This window comes from Cololabis saira, chromosome 6 (assembly GCF_033807715.1).
Source record: "Cololabis saira isolate AMF1-May2022 chromosome 6, fColSai1.1, whole genome shotgun sequence".
Classification (NCBI taxonomy): Eukaryota; Metazoa; Chordata; class Actinopteri; order Beloniformes; family Belonidae; genus Cololabis; species Cololabis saira.
Genome location: NC_084592.1, coordinates 3,138,325 through 3,157,823, shown reverse-complemented (window position 1 = coordinate 3,157,823; position 19,499 = coordinate 3,138,325). Strand labels below are relative to the sequence as shown.

The following is a 19,499-nucleotide window of genomic DNA, read 5'->3' as shown; positions in this document are numbered from 1 at the left end:
GCTTACAGTTTAAGAAAACTCAAATATCCTATCTAAAAAAATTTGAATATTCTGGGAATCTTAATCTTAAACTGTAAACCATAATCAGCAATATTAAAATAATAAAAGGCTTGCAATATTTCAGTTGATTTGTAATGAATCCAGAATGTATGACATTTTTGTTTTTTTAATTGCATTACAGTAAATAAAGAACTTTATCACAATATAACCCATAATCCTCAATAACTAACACGGGAAGTGCTGTCTCAATATCTCCAAACATTGGAGCACTTTAATCAATTGAACAAGCCTGAATTATGGTTCTGCGTTAAATCGACGCAGGCCGACGGCGTAGCGTACACCGTACGTTACGTCGCCGCGTACCTTACGCCACATGTAACGCAGAACCATAAATCAGCCTTAACTGCCAGTCTCCGCCATCTTGCCTCTCCCTCCCTCCACAGAGTGCGGAAGTGACACCGGAAGTGACACCGCGGTGCAGCTCAGGTTCCGCTGTGCTCGGACTGTCATCTCTTCTCCCCGACGTGGCTGGCTCTCCATCAACATTTAACTGTTCCTCCAACACCCCAGACCCGCGGTAAAGATGGCTGGACGGCTCCCGGCGTGTGTGGTGGACTGCGGTACCGGGTAAGCTGCTGCAGCCCCGCTGGAGGAGTGGGTTATCCCCGACACAGGGATTCACTATTAAGCCTGATTTATGGTTCCGCGTTACACCGACGCAGAGCATACGCCGTAGGGTACGCCGTAGGCTACGCGGCGACGCACACCTTACGGCGTAGGCCCTGCGTCGGTGTAACGCGGAACCATAAATCAGCCTTTAACCAACCCAGGAACGATTATGACAAATGACAGCAACTGTTGCTTCGTATTTTAGCTCTGCTCTTCAGCCGATTTCATCATTATTCCAATTAATAATTATTCATTATGTCAGACAGCAGCTGGTGTTTGTTGTTGGTTGTTTACCTCCATAAACATGCATGCGGAGCCTCGGCTCGCTGGTGCATATACATCCCTGTGGAAAAAGACTTTAACTGGGTAATAATGATGTTTTTTCCCCACTAATAGACGAGAGGCGGGTCTTTCTGCCCGTGCAGGCTGCACTTCCTCATTCACGCGTTTTCCTCCATATATGGTCTCAACCAGCAATGTTTCACTCACTCCGCTAAAGTCTCATCTCTACCGGACACAACATAGTTTTATGGCAGAAAAAAAACATTAAAGAGAGTGGTATTCCTTAAGCTCCCCCTGGAGTAGCCTATAGTGTTTCTAGTGTGTTTTATTAGAGCACATTAAAATACAGTTGTAAATTTACAGTATACACACATCAGTGCGCATGCGCATGGAGTACAGTTCATGGTGCACTTTTCTGTTTTCTTAGAACATAACTGAAGAACCTGATATGAAATGTGGAATGCAAAATACAAAGAAAGAAAAATAGCTAAGAATAACATTAGACAAATAAATGAATACAAAAAAAGATTAAATAAAGGTAAAAAATACATTTTTATTATTATTATTATTATTATTATTATTACGTTTATCGAACAGGGACAAATATATCAAACATTATTTCATAAAAAATACAAAACAGATGTCATACATACAGGTTTCTAGCCAGAGCTAATTTGCAACCCCTTTTCCTGGTTAGGCCTTGACTTAAAATTCGAAAGCAAGAGTTAAAACAGTACAAAACCATTAGAATACAAAACATGCAAAACAGAATAAAGACAATACAAAGACAAGAAGCAAAAACACAAACCAGATAAGGACAGAAAACTAAAATAATACAGTGGTACAGTATGTTAAAGTCAATGTTCACAAGCTTGTTTCAGTTTCAGCCATTGTTTTACTTGTGTGCTAAAAACCTTGAGCTCTGTCAGTATTCTGATTTCAGGTGCAGTGTATTCCATAATTTGGTACTTATTACCGAGATGGATGACTGTCCAAATGTTGTTCTGCGTTTTGCTATCCTACAATCACTGCTTGTTGCAGCCCTAGTTCTAATTCCACTGTTTTGTTTGTTAACCAATTGGCAGAGTATTTCTGGGGCAAAGATTATTCACACATTTGAAAATATGTCAAACTGTCAAAACTTAATGGATTGTATTTTGTGATAATTTGGCAGTGATGCCATCTTACAGGTTTTCGATTCATTACTTTCAGTGCCTGTTTCTATAATGACCTAATAGGTGTAAGTGTTGTCCGATTAGCCTGGCCCCAAACAGTTAAAATACAATATGATAAATGAGAAAATATCATGGCATGGCACTGTTGTAAACATAAACAGCCCCCCCCAGCCAGTCTTACTCTTCCGTCTGTTCACTACTTTGTTAATGTGAAGGATAAATGTCAGTTTCTGATAGGAGGTGTGAGATACTGAATGAGAGGGGACCACATTTTTTCAAAGGAAGTGAGTTTATCCAGAAGATTATATCTTATTCTCTCTAAGTGGAGTGTGTTAGTGAGGTCACTGAGGATCTTTGTGGTGGGAACATATTTTTCTTCCAATGCAAGAGAAGTAATTTTTTTGCAATAATAAGACTATAGGAGAGGAAACATTGTTGGAAGTTGCTTGACTTTATAACATCATCCGATGTTCCTAAAATAATAATGAATGGATGGCTCTAGCTGTATGTGAAGTATTTTGGAAATTAAATTGGATATATTAAACCAATAGCTCTTAACTTTGGGACACAGAACAAAGCTGTGGAGCAACGTGTTGTCTGCCGAGAGGCATCTGTCACATGTAGGAGAGATCTCAGGGTTTATTCTAGGATTTTTATTACAGAAAAGAGCACACCAACAGATTATTTATTGAATCAAGATTACTGAAACTCGATGATTTGGTTCAATTACAGACACTCACAAGCATGTACACAGCTAAATGTAAAGCATTACCAGAAAACTTACAATACATGTTTACTTTCAGTTCAAATAATGAAGATAGTCGAAGAAAATGTAATTTTAAACATCTATTTGCCCGAACAACTTTAAAGCAGATGAGTGTTTCTGTTGTTGGAATTAAGTTATGGAATTCATTACATTGTGATTTAAAGGGCTGTATAAACATATTTCAGTTTAAAAAGAAATTTAAAGAGAAAAAAATAGCAATGACGAAATAGTTAAATTTTATAATATATGCCAATATGGAGACAGACAATCTATCTTTGATTTTTTTTCGTTTTTCTTTCTTTGTGATATTAACTAAGTAATTGTGCAAACCATCTGTTATTATTGTTCAATTTTGTTTTGAGGGAGGGGCAGGTAGAATAAGATTTTCTTCTTCCTGCTTTTGATTGTGTTGTGATTTTACTTGTTTGTTTTTTTTGTTTGCATAATTCCATGACCAGAATAAATACAAATGAAATGAAATGTAACCTCACCTTAGAATAATGAAGACGGTGTATGATTTTAAACTGGATTAGGCGGTGTCTAGCGTTGTTAGAGCCCTTATGGACGTGTTCTAAACTCTACCCACAGAGCACTGGAGTAGCCTGTAGTCTTTATTGCAGTGTTATGCATATCTGCCAGTTTCAAGTTTTTTTTTTTTTTTTTTTTTTGGTGTTTGATTTTCAATTTGGCATTTAAACCGGTGTAATTTAGGTTTTGCAAATAATACATATTCTAAATTTCGGTTAATTTGAGTTTTGAGGGAACTTAGTTGAAATAGTTTGCATGACGACACTTGAACGCATCATTATGACCCCCCCCCTGCAGCCTCTGGTCTGCACTGGCACACCACAGGACAGAGGAAGGGACAAGTGTGTTGACCCATGCACATTTCTTTTCATCAAGCGGAGGGCTTATGCATTTTTGGACAAGCTGGAACACAGTTTAGGTTGATGACTGGCTCACAGTTAGCTGCTTTTTTTTTTTATTGGAAAATTTAACATCAGAATCAGAATCATGTTTATTTGACCAAGTCAAAGACTGGAATTTGACTCGGTTGTTTTCGCTCAGTGTTTTCACTCTTATTAACATATATACAATTAAAAAAGTGAAAGGTGCAGCAGTATGAGGTAGACATGGTTATTGAAAGGTGCGTTGTTACAGCATATGATTATGGTTGTTATTATTATTATTATTATTGCACAGTGATTGGTTACTCTGAGTGATGAGAGTTCATCAGAGCAACAGCTTGGGAGAAGAAACTGTCTCTGAGTCTGGAGGTTTTGGCGTACAGCTGCTATTCTAAGATTGTTAATTCAGAGTATGATGAAAGCACTACAGCCACATTAACATTTGCACATTGTCTTGTGTAGGGCTGCTTTGTGCAGAGCAACACATTACATCAATATATCCTGACTCCTTCAGCAGAAAAACATCTCAGGTGTTGCAACTGAATGCAGCTGAAAGGTTGGGCGGAGTCATGCACCTCACGTTTTCATCAAACCTTTACAATTGTAAAACACGTCTGCTGTTACTTCTAAACCTAAGGGAGAATGTAAGGAAATATTTGTGTGTTGAGTGTTTGTTGAATGTTTATCCCTAGACAGTTTCTTAATGTTTCCAACATGATGTCCACTGGTTAAAGTGCAGCCTAATGTTCAGCCTGTCAGCGCAGGTTGAGGTTGACGTGCTGGGACTCATCTGTGGTATGGAGGTAGTTGGAGGTTTGGTGATTGGTTGGGAAAGAGCTGTGTGAACGGCTGTACAAGACTTGTAGTGTCACAGCAGTGTTGAATTGTTAAACATGATTCATAAAGCATTTGTGTATGTATTCCAGCGCTGTCTGCTCAAATTCAAATGTAAAATGAATGACAATATATAGTATGTCGTCTTCTTTTTACCCTAATAATTATTAATTTCAAAATAAGAATGCATCAGGCAACTGGGCAAATACTTTTTTTGTACTTGTGCAGGACTTGTGTGAAATGAGGTGGTGGTGGTGGGGCCCTACTCTTTCATTCTCCAACCCCCGTGGAGGTGTCCGCTACCTGGTTGTACCATCCATAGACATATATACGTAGACGCCGCATCGAGTGGTTTTTCCCGCTGCTGCGATACGTCAACGCCGCCATATTGGATGTTCAAGACTGCGCTGTAAATTAATACAAGTAAATGGACTTATTTTCATAAAGCACCTTTCTACAAAGAAATTTACCTTTTACATCTTATTTATTCATTCACACACGCACTAATATATTTGGGAAACAGTTAGGCACCAAATATAATATATTTAATTTTCTCAAATGGCAAAAATAAGAACTTTATTGATCCCACATAGGAGTAATTCATGTTATATCAGCTATAGAGAACAAGGTAGTGCCGAAAAACAATATATATCCCCCTCAGAAAAATAAGAAAAATAGAGAAACATATTTTCTCATCAACAAAACATATTTTACATAAACATATTTTACATTTTTCAAGTAACAAAATAACATATTTGAACAATTTTTCAGATTTTTTCAGTTATTTTATTGTCTGAAAAATGGTTCAAATATGTTATTTTGTTATTTGAAAAATTTGCTTTTTGTTGATGAGAAAATATGTAAAACGTACATTTCTTTGTAGAAAGGCGCGTTATGAAAATAAGTCCATTTACTTGTATTAGTTTACAGCGAAGTCTTGCCACATCCAATATGGCGGCGTCGTTGACGTATCGCAGCAGCTCCATGGGAGGAGGAGGAGACATGGATATGGTACCGTCCATGTCTGCTTTACCTGCCAGCAGCCTGCATCCCGCTATGATTGACTGGATTGTTCCTGGGGCTTCTCTGCCCCGTCTGCAGCGGGGGTATTATGGTCTGCTGGGGTTGACCCGGCCTCTGTTGCTGCTGTTGTTGTGCTGCTGTGATCAATGCCTCTGTGCCCGCCTCCAGTCCAGCCTTTACCTGGCACTGGGACATTCTCTCAGCCTCAGACACTTTTTCAATTTGTCGATTGGCACATACTGTTTATTTATTTATTCATTCTTTATTTATTTCATTCATTAAAAGAAAAACCAAACAGTTCAATATAATGACAACAATGGGTGCTAAGTGTTGCGCAGATACGTATATGTCATAAGTATAATATTAAGTATAATAATATATTATTTATACTATACTATTATATAATATTAATATTATAATATTCATATATAATAATATTATATAATGTCATCTTGTTTCGGCCAGGAAAAACAGGAAATAGCGGAGCGGTGCTGCTACTGCTGGTGTTACCATGGTAACAACTCCTGTTACCATGGTAACAGCTGCTACTGCTGCTGTGACATGTGACATGTGTCACTTCCTCCCAACGGCAGGAAGTGACATGTAGCTCTTAATAGTACATCCGAATGAATGCACACTACTGATATTTACTCAAAAGTGTGCCGAACTTAAGTATACTTTTTAGTACTGTTTACTATGTCATTTTGGACGCACCGTGGGATTCAGCAGGAGGGTCATGTGTCTGCCCCTTGAGCTCTTAGTCCAGGACATTTGGGGAGTCCTGGCTCGGCAGAGTCTGAGCAGGACCACATCTGCTAATATTCGCTTTATGCAGCACTATTCATACAGAGGACAACAAACTGTAAACTATTCCAACATTTTTTCATTTTAAGACTCAAAGTGTGCACATTTTTTGTATTTTTGCCTTTTCATAATGACTGCTCAATCATGTTTTGTTTGTATTCTTTTTATTATATGAAGAAACAAACAAAGCATCAGTCCTGAAGTCACATGCAGCTTATTGGCTACTTCATTAGTTACACCTGCTATACCTAATAAAGTGTTCCACGAGTGTAGAAAATATCTTAATGTTATGCCGAATTTGTCAATTTATTCTTCCTTGAAAAATGATCTACATTTCAGTTTTGTACAGTGACTTAAATTACTCTTTTATTTATTTTGTTTTATTCTCTAAATCCTAAATGCACTAGTTTATAAAAGCTAACATTCTTTTTTCTTGTGTAAAGGGTAGGCGTCATAACCTTAGGCTTCAGTCTACACCTTTTGCTCCTTGGTTTTTAGTTAAAATTGTGTGTGTGTGTGTGTGTGTGTGTGTGTGTATATATATATATATATATATATATATATATATATATATACCCAAAAAATGTGTGTTATTTGTGTTGTGGAAATTGAAAGGACCAATATACTAAACTAATAAGTGAACGCCAGCCATATCTTGCTTCTCTGTAATGAGTTACTTTTTTCCCCTGGCAGTTACACCAAATTGGGATATGCAGGAAACACAGAGCCACAGTTCATAGTTCCCTCATGTGAGTATTCAAATATTGACTGCACGTGCATGCTAGGGTAGCTAACAAGAGCCAACAATGTTTCCCATTTTGAAATTCTATATTTTATTTAATAATATTTAAAACAATTCTCAATTGTTCCTCATGACTAATCTAAACATCTCTCTTTTGCCAGGTATTGCCATAAAAGAATCTGCAAAGGTTGGAGACCAGGCCCAGAGGAGGATGATGAAGGGGGTGGATGACCTGGATTTCTTCATTGGAGATGAAGCAGTTGATAAACCTTCATATTCAACTAAGGTACATGTTCCTCACAGAAGCACCTGACAGAGCACGTTTACGTGGACTACGTTTACATGCAGTCAGAATTTGGGTTATTGCTAATATTCCGGTTACTGAGACATTGGGAATATTCTGTTTACATGGTAATTAATCATTCAGGATATCTGGATCAAACCAACGACGCACGGAGAACATCATGACACAATTCCCGTCATTTCTGCTTCTTCTTCCTGTATCCAAATTCAAAAAAAATGCTGCTTCGCGCAACTTTTCTCTCACCTTCTTGTAAATCTTCTATCCCGGTACTTTCTACCATCTACAAATGCAGAAATGTTCATATCCTTCATTACATTTATGAAGTGATTAGTCTCCTCCTGGTCTTGGTTTCTCTGTGTTTATAAGAACTTCCTGGACTCGTTCGTTCGTTCGTTCGTTCGTTCGTTCCCATTAATCCTGATATCTCGGTAGTGTCTCTTATTAACTGAACTTTCCTCTAACAGTGGCCTATCCGCCATGGAATTGTGGAGGACTGGGACCTGATGGAACGCTTCATGGAGCAGATCATCTTCAAATATCTGAGGGCTGAGCCTGAAGACCACTACTTTCTTTTAGTAAGATTTTGGCTAAATATTGCCAGTACAAAGTTTCTTGTATGATTCAGCCACAATCAACTCTTTTCAGCAGCCCACATAAGAAATAAATAAGATTCTTCAATGTAATGCTTTTAGTGTAATATTTGTTTAAAGTGTGAATGTGTTTGTCTCGTTCCCAGACAGAACCTCCACTGAACACACCAGAGAACCGAGAGTACACGGCTGAGATCATGTTCGAGTCCTTCAACGTGCCGGGGCTCTACATCGCTGTGCAGGTCAGACATACGTTCACATTAAAACAATATACCGTGCAACCAGGAAATATACTTGAAACAGATGTGCCACTATTTCATGTGACTGTGACTGGGGTATTTTAGCATTCATAAAACATCAATGTCACAGTGTGACTATGTGTGACTGTGCATCATTTATATCCGTGTGTGTGTGTTAGGCTGTGCTGGCTCTGGCAGCGTCCTGGACGTCCAGACAGGTGGGGGAGCGGACTCTCACCGGCACCGTCATCGATAGTGGGGACGGAGTCACTCACGTCATCCCTGTGGTGAGTTCCTCACTCATTCACTGAGCCATGCATGTTCCCAGGGCCGGCCCAGGCCTCCATGGGGCCCTAGGGGGCCCAGGGCCGGCCCAGGCCTCCATTATTTCACATTCTTCCCTGTCATTACAAATACACTTGTAAAACTAGATGTAAGAACTTTTTGTTGTAGTTAGATTGTAATCCACAGTGATTCAGACCATGGAAGCAACAACAGATTAACAAACTTGCAGAAAAATCTTTCATTTAATATTGATCAAAGTCAGCAACTGCCCCTACTGGCCACACAGAGAAGCAACAGGTCAAAGGTCAAAGAGCTGCACAGTTGCAGCAGTGTTGTTTCCATCATCCTATTGTCAGCCTGGCAGGTTTTTACCCGTTTTACGTTTACATTTTACACTTTTTAACCATAGATGGGTTAGACGGGATATGGTTTTAGCCTGGGGTTGATTTACACTTAATATTTAAAGTGATATAGTACTAAGTGTGATACTGAGTGTCATCTACAGTGTAGGCCTAGTAAAAGAAACAAAATAATCAAATAGATAATTTATAAACCATTTACTGTAAACACCTTATCTACTTTATTTTTGGTTTTAAATAAACTGCAACAGCAATGTGCGACAACAAAGTACTACAAAAACTAAAAATCACTAAACTTAGATAACAGTACCTCGCCAACAGTCGTCTACTCTAGTCTGTTAACATACTATTGTTGTTTCATCACTCACACATAAAAAAATATATATATATATTTTTTAACTCTTGGGGGCCCCCTGGTGGTCACGGGGCCTTAAGCAGCCGCTTAGTTGGCTTATGCCTTGGGCCCGCTCTGCATGTCCCCGAACCTCTACCCTGAACAAATAAATACTGTACACTGTAAATAATGCATGCTTAGTACTTAGTACTACAATATCACTTGTGCATTGTGCACACGGCTGTATACGTATCATGAAAGAGAGAGTTTTGGTGTGAAGGGCTTAGAATTTGTGATGGACATTGAATCAAACTTGAGTATTTATATTGATTTTGTGTGATATAATAGCTCAGAATTGATCCACCCTTCAGAGAATGAGGCGAATGGGAGTCACTACGGATATCATGAACACATTCTATAAAGCTGGGCTCAAAATATCACCAGATGCTGGAAAGCGTGAATTGGCCCCCTCACGATCCAGATCAAGTCCTTACTTTTTTGCGTTGTTAAAATGCCATGGAAGTGATGGGAAAGAATGGACAACGGTCCCTTCACACACTTATTACAATGCTGTTGTTAGGCAGGCTTGTAGATTTAATTTAATGATGAAATGTGCATGAATGCACCTCATATTGAGCTGGAGTTTACCCCCCATTTTTGAAAAATGAATTTTTGTCTCTGTGTATTTGATGAAACATACTAAATGGAAATCAGTTTTAGGCCAAAACGTATTTAAAACACCCATTTGTCAATACATTTTGACAGAAACATGCTCTTTGTAGACACATTTAATGGAACTGTTTATGAATATCTGCTTGGGTCAGATTTACTGTTTAATTTTATATTCCTGTATGTTATTTCTTTATTTACTTTATTCATTCATTCATTTAACTTGAGACAGAAAACCAGTTTAACTAATAGCTGTGTTTACTCTGATCATTTGTTTATTGTGAATAAACACATTTGGCATTGATCCATCTTTGGTCTGGAGCACCAGTGAGCACAAATGGAATATAAAGATGAGTTATATTCAAGTTTTATGTCCATTAACCCCTTGCCCAGTTTTTAAACTGTGGTTAAAGTGTAGGCCAACGGAAGAGTATTAGGGCCAGGCAGGAGGAAAATAAAAATAATATTTTAGAGGAGGAAGATGTTTTTTTCATTATGCACTTCGAGAAAAAAGTCGAAATGTCGAGAAAAAAGGTGAAATTTCGACTTTATTCACAAAATTTCGACTTTATTCTTGGAATTGTATTTCAACATTAATCTCGACATTTCAACTTTTTTCTCGACATTTCGACTTTTTTCTCGAAGTGCACAATAAAAAAAAAAAATCTTCCCCTCTCAACAAAACAGCGTCACCTTTACAAGGCAATAGATCTGTTAACAATGCTGGACTCGGCCTGTTTGTTTTCTTTCTTTCTCTTATTTAATCCTGTCTTTTTCTGCTTGTCTCTGTTGTTCCTCCGGTCTCTCCCAGGCTGAAGGTTACGTGATCGGCAGCTGTATAAAACACATTCCCATCGCAGGACGAGACATCACTTACTTCACCCAGCAGCTGCTCCGGGAGAGAGAAGTGGGGATTCCCCCTGAGCAGTCTCTGGAGACGGCCAAGGCCGTGAAGGTACGTCCTAGTTAGAGATGCACCATCAGGATTCTGAGGGCCGATCACCGATCTCCAAAATCAGTATCTGCCCATCCCGATGTTGCCGATCACCGATCACAGCGCGAAATCCATACATTTATCAATAGTGTTGTCTCTTGTACACGACACTGACATGTCACTTTTTAAAAGTTGATACAACTTGTAAACTATAAACCTTAGTTTTCCTGTGGAAAGAGGAATTAAATCTTAAAATAGAATAGAATAAAATACTTTATTGTCAATGTACCTGAGTACAGTGAGATTGAAAGCAGCATCACCTCTCCAGTGCAAGACGAATAAGAAACAATAGTGCAGACAATAAGAAATATAAGCAATATAAAAAAGGTTAAGGTGCATTTGAATAGTGAAGACCTGAGATCCTATTTACAGATAATAACATATAGTTACTCATGTGGTGGAATGTTGCACAGATAGTTCGGGAAAGAGTATTGCACGGTAAAAACAGTAATTGCACATGAAGGCATTCACATTTTATGCAGGGCGGTTATGGCTTTAAGGAAAAAGCTGTTTTTTAAATAGAAATTTAAATAAAATAAATACAAATTAATTATGAATTATTAAGCTTTGTGAAAGCTTTAGTGATAGCATCCGCCGTGTGTGAGGAAACTCTTCGCACTAGAACTCCAAATGTCCCTCGTGAAGCGACTGACACGACTGTGGTCCTGCATGAAGCTTTGGACTGTTTATATTCTGGTATAACTCCATTCATCAGTGAAATATTTACGACGCAGCAGCGCGTTCCGCGGATCCAAGCAGCTAACGACGTGTTTAAACCCGATGTCTTCTACAACAGAAAGCGGCTGATGAGCAAAGCTTATGAATCCATTACCTTACGATGTAGTTCTTTATTTTTCTTGCTGTCGTTTATAGGTCTCTGTTACGTTCAGCGGAGTTAGCGGCGTTGCTCCTGTTCTGTCTCTGCCTTGACCAAATATTCAGTTAGAAAAGGAGTAACCCAGGGGTCATATTCGGATTTTTTAAAAATATGAGCAAATTCCAGTTATTCAAAGAGGTTATTGGTGTTTACATGGCCGTGCAAAACCGGGTTATTGCCAATATTCCGGTTAGAAAAGGGTTATTGACTGATGGAAACGTAGTCATGGTTGTTGTATTAGAAATAAATAAATAGAAAACTCATATGTGCAACAATACTCCTTTTATGTAAATTAGCATCTAAATGAGCATCATGGGTAGTAATGTTCAATCTGCTTAGCCAAATATATTTATTGATATTTAGTTGATGAAAACATGGCACTTGTGAAATAGGAAAGTTATTTATTAATCAGTATTGGTTTTGTGCATGTCCTTGTCTGCTCTGATAAAATGTGTCCAGTTCATGCAAAGTTCTCTCCCACCAGGAACGGTTCAGCTACGTGTGTCCGGATCTGGTCAAAGAGTTCAGCAAATACGACACGGACGGCTCCAAGTGGATCAAACAGTACACCGGAATAAACTCCATCAGCAAGAAGGAGTTCACCATCGACGTGGGGTACGAGCGCTTCCTGGGGCCCGAGATCTTCTTCCACCCAGAGGTGGGTCTGTGCAGCAGAAAACACTGCACTGAAACACCATTCATCTTGTCATTCATTCTGTTTTTTGTGATCAAATGTCTTTATTTATATTTCTTTTTTTTCATTATAAACGGTGGCATCCACAATGATGTCAAACAAACATTATACACACATTTTCACCCCCTTCCAAACCCACCCCTCGGACCTAAGCATTCCATGAAAACAATTAATAATAAGGAAAACAGGAAAAAAAAGATAAAACAACAATAAAAAACAAACAAACAAACAAACAAACAAACAAACAAAAAGGACAAAATAAAACTAAGGCAAAACATAATAATATCAAAAACTGGACAAGGATACCTGCAACAAGGTAGTCCATTTTAAATGATTAAATTAAACTATACTACATATTTCTTTCGTATTCCTAGTGCAGGCTCTTAATGTTAGAATGAGCTCATATTGAGATTAGTATTCTGGCAGTGAGGGGGGGAGATTAGTTTGGTCTGTAGGTTCTTTTTGTTATTGTTATTTTATTTCTTTTCATACGATTTAATAGTTTTTTACATTTTGTACACCGGTGTATGCTATGATTAACATGCCCATGCCTACTCAAAATCTTTGTAATTAACATTCAGCATTTCACCTTTTGTTACTTTTTGAAAACTTCAATAAAAAAGATCTTGAATTAAAAAAAAAAACAGAAGAGGTCCCAGGATGGAACCTTGGGGAACTCCACATATACCGGTAATTCGTGTCAGTTCAGATGTAAAGTTACCTATTGACTCAAAGTACTTTTTGTTCTCCAAGTATGTTTTGAACCAGTTTACCACAGTTCTAGAAAGACCCGCCCAGTTCTCCAGTCATTTGAGTTATTTATTGTAGTCAACTGTATCAAATGCAGCACAGAGATGCAGTAAAACTAACACTGTATTCAAGCATCTGTTTATTAAACACAGAATGATCATCCGTATTTGGGTTCTTGGTGTCTACATTTAGTGTCTCAGGCATATATTTCACACAGAATGATTTGATTTGATGTGTTTGTTTGTTCACTATTCCAGTTTGCCAACCCTGACTTCACCCAGCCCATCTCTGAAGTGGTGGACGACGTCATTCAGAACTGTCCTATCGATGTCCGGCGTCCTCTCTACAAGGCAAGCCTCATGTTTCACAACTGTTCAATCACACACCATTTATCCACCGGGATTCTCAATAGAAATGCTTTACTTTGAAAAATGTTTGTGCCTGACATCAAGATCAGCTTTTTTATGTACATTTCCATATATGGGTCCATGATGAAAAAGTGCTGTCAGTTTTTCTTATTTAAACCAAATGAATCGTGTTACTGCCAACTGATGGTACAGTTTTAGCTTATATTGCAGTCATTTTATGTCAAAGATTCACAGAGCTGGTAGAGGAGCCAAAAATTGTACTCAAGTAAAAGTACTGTTACTTCAGAATAATATGACTCAAGTAGAAGTAAAAATTAGTCATCCAAATAATGACTTGAGTAAAGGTAAAAAAGTACTTGGTGAAAAAACTACTCAAGTACTGAGTAACTGTTGAGTAACGTCTGATTTATTTTTTTAACACAACCATTCAAACAGACAAAAGTACAAAATAATCATCTTCAGGAAAATTAAATCAATAAAATAATAAAATAAATTAAAATGAATAAAAAACAAAAAATAGCTTAAATTAAAATAATTTTAAAGTTAATTCAAGTACTTTAATAAATAATAAAATAATAACAGAATAAAAAAATAAATTAAGCACAAGTAGCACAAAATTTCCAGCCTTTGTACTTTTCTTTTTTAACCAGCAGAACTAGAACAAACATGAACTCATAGAAACTCTGTGTGTGTTTGAGTCTGTGTAAATGTGACAAAACATGCAAAAACAAACATTTTTCCCAAAGAATCACTCAGTGATGTCATGAGATTGACGCGTACGTGGATAAAAGGGATAAAAGAAAAGTAACAGCTCAACGTAGCCTAATGTAGCGGAGGAAGAGGAACAGTTTCTCCTTCACAAATCTACTCAAGTAAAAGTAAAAAGTATAGTGATTCAAAACTACTCCTAAAAGTACAACATTTCCCAAAACTTACTCAAGTAAATGTAACTCGTAACTCGTTACTACCAGCTCTGAAGAATCACTTGTGAATGTTTGAATGTGTTCTTTAGCAGGGTTGGGGTGCAGAGATTGCTTGGAAATTGAAATGTTTAGAAATGAGATTTGTACGGCAATGAGTTATTTTCCTGCATCAAATGTGTTCTCCATACAATAATATACTGTTTTCACACACACGCAGCCACCACACAGTTGTAGATCATTGGTTATTTTATGTTACAGTCCTCTAATCTCCGTCTGCATTCTTCCTCCCAGAACATCGTCCTGTCCGGCGGCTCCACCATGTTCAGGGATTTTGGCCGGCGTCTGCAGAGGGACGTGAAGAGGACGGTGGACGCCCGGCTGAAGATGAGCGAAGAGCTGAGCGGAGGCAAGCTAAAGGTAAACATCAGTAGTGCATGTTTAAACTCACTTAACACCTACAATGCTGCCTCTATCGCCTCGCTTAAATTTTCTGCAAACCGACCACTAGGGGGCGTTCCAATTTGTTTGCGGTGGTTTTTGAAAACCTTATGTCCATAACTAACATGCCAAATATCAAAAACTTCACCAAGTGCACAATCTTTATGATTTTTGACATATTCCATCCCAGCTAGTAGTTCCTTTCAAACTAAACCTCCAGTATGGCTGGATTAGCCTAATCTTCAGTGTTTCCTGTTCTCCCTCTGCAGCCCAAACCCATCGATGTCCAGGTCATCACTCATCACATGCAGAGATACGCAGTCTGGTTCGGGGGGTCAATGTTGGCATCAACTGTGAGTATTTCACAATATAGGTTTATGTGTTGTTCTGTGTTGTAAGAAGCTGGAAATGTATTTTTAAAGTCACCCACAAAATATTCCTTGTCTTATGTGACTGAACTTCAGGTTTATTTCTCATGATTGGCTTTTAGAAAAAGTTAATGGCTATACATTTCAAAGTCTTTAGTTTAAGATTTCTCTCTGAATGTTTGTAGCATATCACTGATTGAATTTAGACAAGTAGAAGTGTTTTAGTGAATTGACTCCTGAGCTATGGTATTATTTAAAAAGAATCCACACTGAGCCTCCTGTTCCACATTTAAACTGCTGCTGCAGTGGATCAGATGGAACAACACAAAATATGATGCTAATAGCTTTGTTAATCACAAGATGGACTCATCCTAAAAGATAAGTGTACTCTAGATTATTATGTATTTTACTCCAAATGGAACATTTTCTTTATAAAGTAAGCATCGTACACTATTGAAAAGCCCCATGCTATTGTATAATTCAAGCATTAACATCTTGTTCTGTTGGAACTAACAATTGAAAGCAAACATTTGTTTGGGAAGTAATTACTGCTCATATAAATGTAGAAGTCGTAGAAGTCTTTTCCCATATACTTTTATGTACAAAGACTATTCATCTCAGCTCAGCCTGGTTTCTTTTCCACTACAATCCAGCACCTGGAGCAGAAGTAGGAGGTTGGGGAGAAGCTGCTGTCACGTATTTGATTGTGTGATCTAAATGAAGAAAATAACAACACTAAAGTCTGTGGCTTGTGTTCCATATCAAGTTAAAAAATGAGAGTGAGAGAAGCTTCAAGCAGCAACGCTTTTTAATTGTTTTAAGTTCAAACCGCGGCGCTTCTGAAAAGTCAGCTGGACTGAAGAGACAGAGCTCCTGGTAGATCTGGTTGTTCCTTATCTCCGTCTAGATCTTTTTAATTCTCTCCTCAGCACCAGGTTTATGAACATCTGACCCTCAGAGTTGGATCATGAAACAGACTTTTGCTGCCGTTGCTGGTTGAATAAAATGAACCAGAATCCGTCAGAGTCTCTTTCTCTGATTTCCTCCTCCTGACTCAGACGTCTGACTCCAACCCCCCGACCAATCGGTGGTCTGTAGTGTGATGATGTCAGATACAGCCCACTCAGCAGCTTAGAACCTCAGCAGAATAGTTACAGAAAAGTATCTACTCGGCACGTTAGACCCCTAGTGGAGAAGCTCCATCAGTGTTGCTTCCAGCTCTGCTTTTGCTTGTGCTCTCATTCACCATCATATCTTTCTCTTCCTCCAGCCGGAGTTCTACCAGGTTTGCCACACCAAGAAGGATTACGAGGAGATTGGACCGAGCATCTGTCGCCACAACCCCGTGTTCGGGGTCATGTCTTAACTCTTGGCCTTTATACATTCTAGCAGTGGGGGGGGGGTCAGTGACATTACAATGGAAATTTCAATGATCAACCTGTGGATGTGAGAAGAGAAGACTATTCAGAAAGAGAAATTTGTTTAAAAAGGGGGGGGGTGGGGGGGACTAGACCAAACAGACTGGCAGGAATTTGTGAATGCTCTTTTTGTTTCCCTTTGTTTCTTTTTATTTTATTCCTTTTTGCCAAATGAGCGGTAATGGTTTGTAAGCCGAGCAAATGTGTCACTGTTAAGTTTCTCAGCGAGTCGTGATGATGGTTGATGTTGGTCCAGCAGGAAGACACAAGTCTTCTAATACCAGGATATTTTATTTATGCTTTTCAAAAGTCCCAATAAGATCTCATTGACAAATTTAGAACATTCTCCATTGTAGTTTTTTACTGTTTCAATTGCACATTCCTGCATCACAGTATTATTATTTTTTTTAAGCAAGATTTATGAAATCAAGAGAGCAAGAGACTGATAATGATGCAGCTTTGATAAGCAGTGATGGAAAGCTGTTTTACCCATGTCTATTTGATATCTCCCATTTATTTCTTCATAGACGCGTTCATATCTGCCTTTACCTCAAACGATATCAAGTTTCCACCTATGCATGCAGTGAAACAAAAGAGCAGATTTCCTGAGGTGATTAAAAGGAAAGGGAATGAGAATAACAGAAAGGGCAGTGTAAGATCAGTATTGTTGGGCTGCATTTTTATTTTTATTAAATGCCACATTATTAAAAAAAAAAAAAAAAGTGTATGTAATGCCTGGCAACATTCCAATAAAGGCGCAGATTTGTTTCTAATGACTTCTGTCTTCATTATGTTTAATTTCTGCTCATTTAACAGGGATAATAAAGTTTTATTTTTGTCGATTTTCAAAATTTTTCTTGACCATCCAAAATTTGACTATAAAATGTTTTCATATACTTGAATCTGAAGTTACACAATAAATGCTCTGTGATAAAATAAAATAATTGAACTACTTTTGTTCACCCGTAAGAAACATTTGACAGGACTTTTGCTGTAATGTGTGTGCGTGTGCGTGCGCGTGTGCGTGCGTGCGCGTGTGCGTGTGTGCGCGTGTGCGCGTGTGTGTGTACACACAATCTTCAAACCTCCAAAAGGTTGCCTTCCATAATGTGAATTAGGTGTTCCAATCACTTCCACAGGTGTATTGATCAAGCACCTGGGCATGCAGACTGTTTTTACAGATATTTGTGAAAGAATGTCGCCCTCAGGAGCTCAATGAATCCAGTGGTAACTGTGATAGGACGCCGTCTGTGCAACAAATCCCGTCATGGAATTTCTTCGCTCAACCAATTAATCAATCAACTGTTAGGTGTATTATAGTAAGGTGGAAGTGTTTGGGAAGGACAGCACGTCAGCCGCCACGTAAACTAACGGAGCGCTGTGAGCAGATGCTGAGACGCGTAGTCTGAAAAGGTGACAAACTTTTTGCAGTCAATTGCTACGGACCAGCAAACTTCACGTGGCCTTCAGCTCAGGAACAGAGAGCTCCACCAAGTGCAATGCAAAGCAGTGGGTGCAGTGGTGCAAAGCCCCCGCCACTGGACTCTGGAGCAGAGGAGACGTGTTCTCTGGAGTAACCAATCGCGCTTCTCCATCTGGCAATCTGATGGACCGGTCTGGGTTTGGGGGTTGCCAGGACAACGGTACTTGTCTGACCAACACAGTTTCACTCCCGACTCGTCAAAAACCGACGCTTGGTCAGGAGCCTTTAGCGACACATACTGACGCAAAAGGTACCAAAAGGACGCAAGTAGAATACCATTGACTCCAATGTAATCCCTCTGCAGCTATATGTGACGCTCACAGCAGGTGATCAAATGCATATACTTCAATTTAAAAGTGTGGTTTGATGACATTTCTAGGGAGAAATATACATTTTTTCCCCACAATCTCTTCAGTGAGTGCATATCATGCATGGTTTATTAATCATTTATTAATCCATCCTACTGCGGGTATACTGAACTAAATGCTCTTGTTTGGAAGTCACGCCATATTAAAACAAATTATAAACCACATTAACACTTCATAAAAAACAAAATAGATCGAGGGATGAGGTCTGAAAGATCTGTTTTGAAACGTTGCTTAATACGTTACGGCATTGAACACAACCCTTCCTGTCGGAGAAATAGGCAGCAGGACAAAACGTTAAAATAGCACTAATAAATGCATATATTGATCTTTTCCATCACATCTACTCACAATATAAATATAAATTTTATGGTCACACTTTGTCTGTTGAAAAATGAGCGGATATATGATTTCTGAACCCTAATGTCAACATCTTAACCCTAAACCGGAAGGAGGTTACCAGAACTTTTTAAACTTTTTTTTAAACATTTTTTAAGATATGTTTGCATAATTTAAACACACAGAAATGTATTAGCACTATGGTGTAATATAAATTTGATCATCCAGGATCATCCTGTCAGACTGGGGAAGGGGTTAAAGGGTCTATAAATAGCCATGTTAAGTTAATGGGAACATTTCAAAAGGTGAAACAATCAGTATTTAAAGGGGAAAATAAACTCAGAACTGGTCCAAATTGAATAGTATGACTGTGTATAATACTATCATCAATATCTTAAAGAAATCTGGCCACAAAATACTGGTTAAAAGATTTTGACTGATTGTTTCCAGCTTGGCCCCTAAAGAGGTCTCTGAATATACAAGTCAAACATCTATGATG

General features: G+C 38.4%; 1 protein-coding gene across 1 annotated transcript; it reads left to right on the top strand.

The window, feature by feature from the left end:
- The first annotated feature begins 454 nt into the window (after nucleotides 1-454).
- Nucleotides 455-17,589, top strand: LOC133445692 (actin-related protein 3). The gene is made up of 12 exons (XM_061723046.1): nucleotides 455-627; nucleotides 7,155-7,210; nucleotides 7,365-7,489; nucleotides 7,972-8,082; nucleotides 8,244-8,339; nucleotides 8,516-8,623; nucleotides 10,795-10,938; nucleotides 12,339-12,512; nucleotides 13,556-13,648; nucleotides 14,881-15,006; nucleotides 15,297-15,380; nucleotides 16,666-17,589. Exons 1-12 carry the CDS (start codon nucleotides 584-586, stop codon nucleotides 16,759-16,761), a joined length of 1,257 nt encoding a protein of 418 aa, XP_061579030.1. The 5' UTR covers nucleotides 455-583; the 3' UTR covers nucleotides 16,762-17,589.
- Nucleotides 17,590-19,499: the final 1,910 nt, after the last annotated feature.

Excerpts from the sequence above, each read along its gene's own strand:
- LOC133445692 (XM_061723046.1), top strand. The coding sequence starts at position 584 with ATGGCTGGACGGCTCCCGGCGTGTGTGGTGGACTGCGGTACCGG. Across the intron at positions 628-7,154 it reads GTGGTGGACTGCGGTACCGG|TTACACCAAATTGGGATATG; the intron begins GTAAGCTGCTGC and ends TTCCCCTGGCAG. Across the intron at positions 7,490-7,971 it reads AACCTTCATATTCAACTAAG|TGGCCTATCCGCCATGGAAT; the intron begins GTACATGTTCCT and ends TTCCTCTAACAG.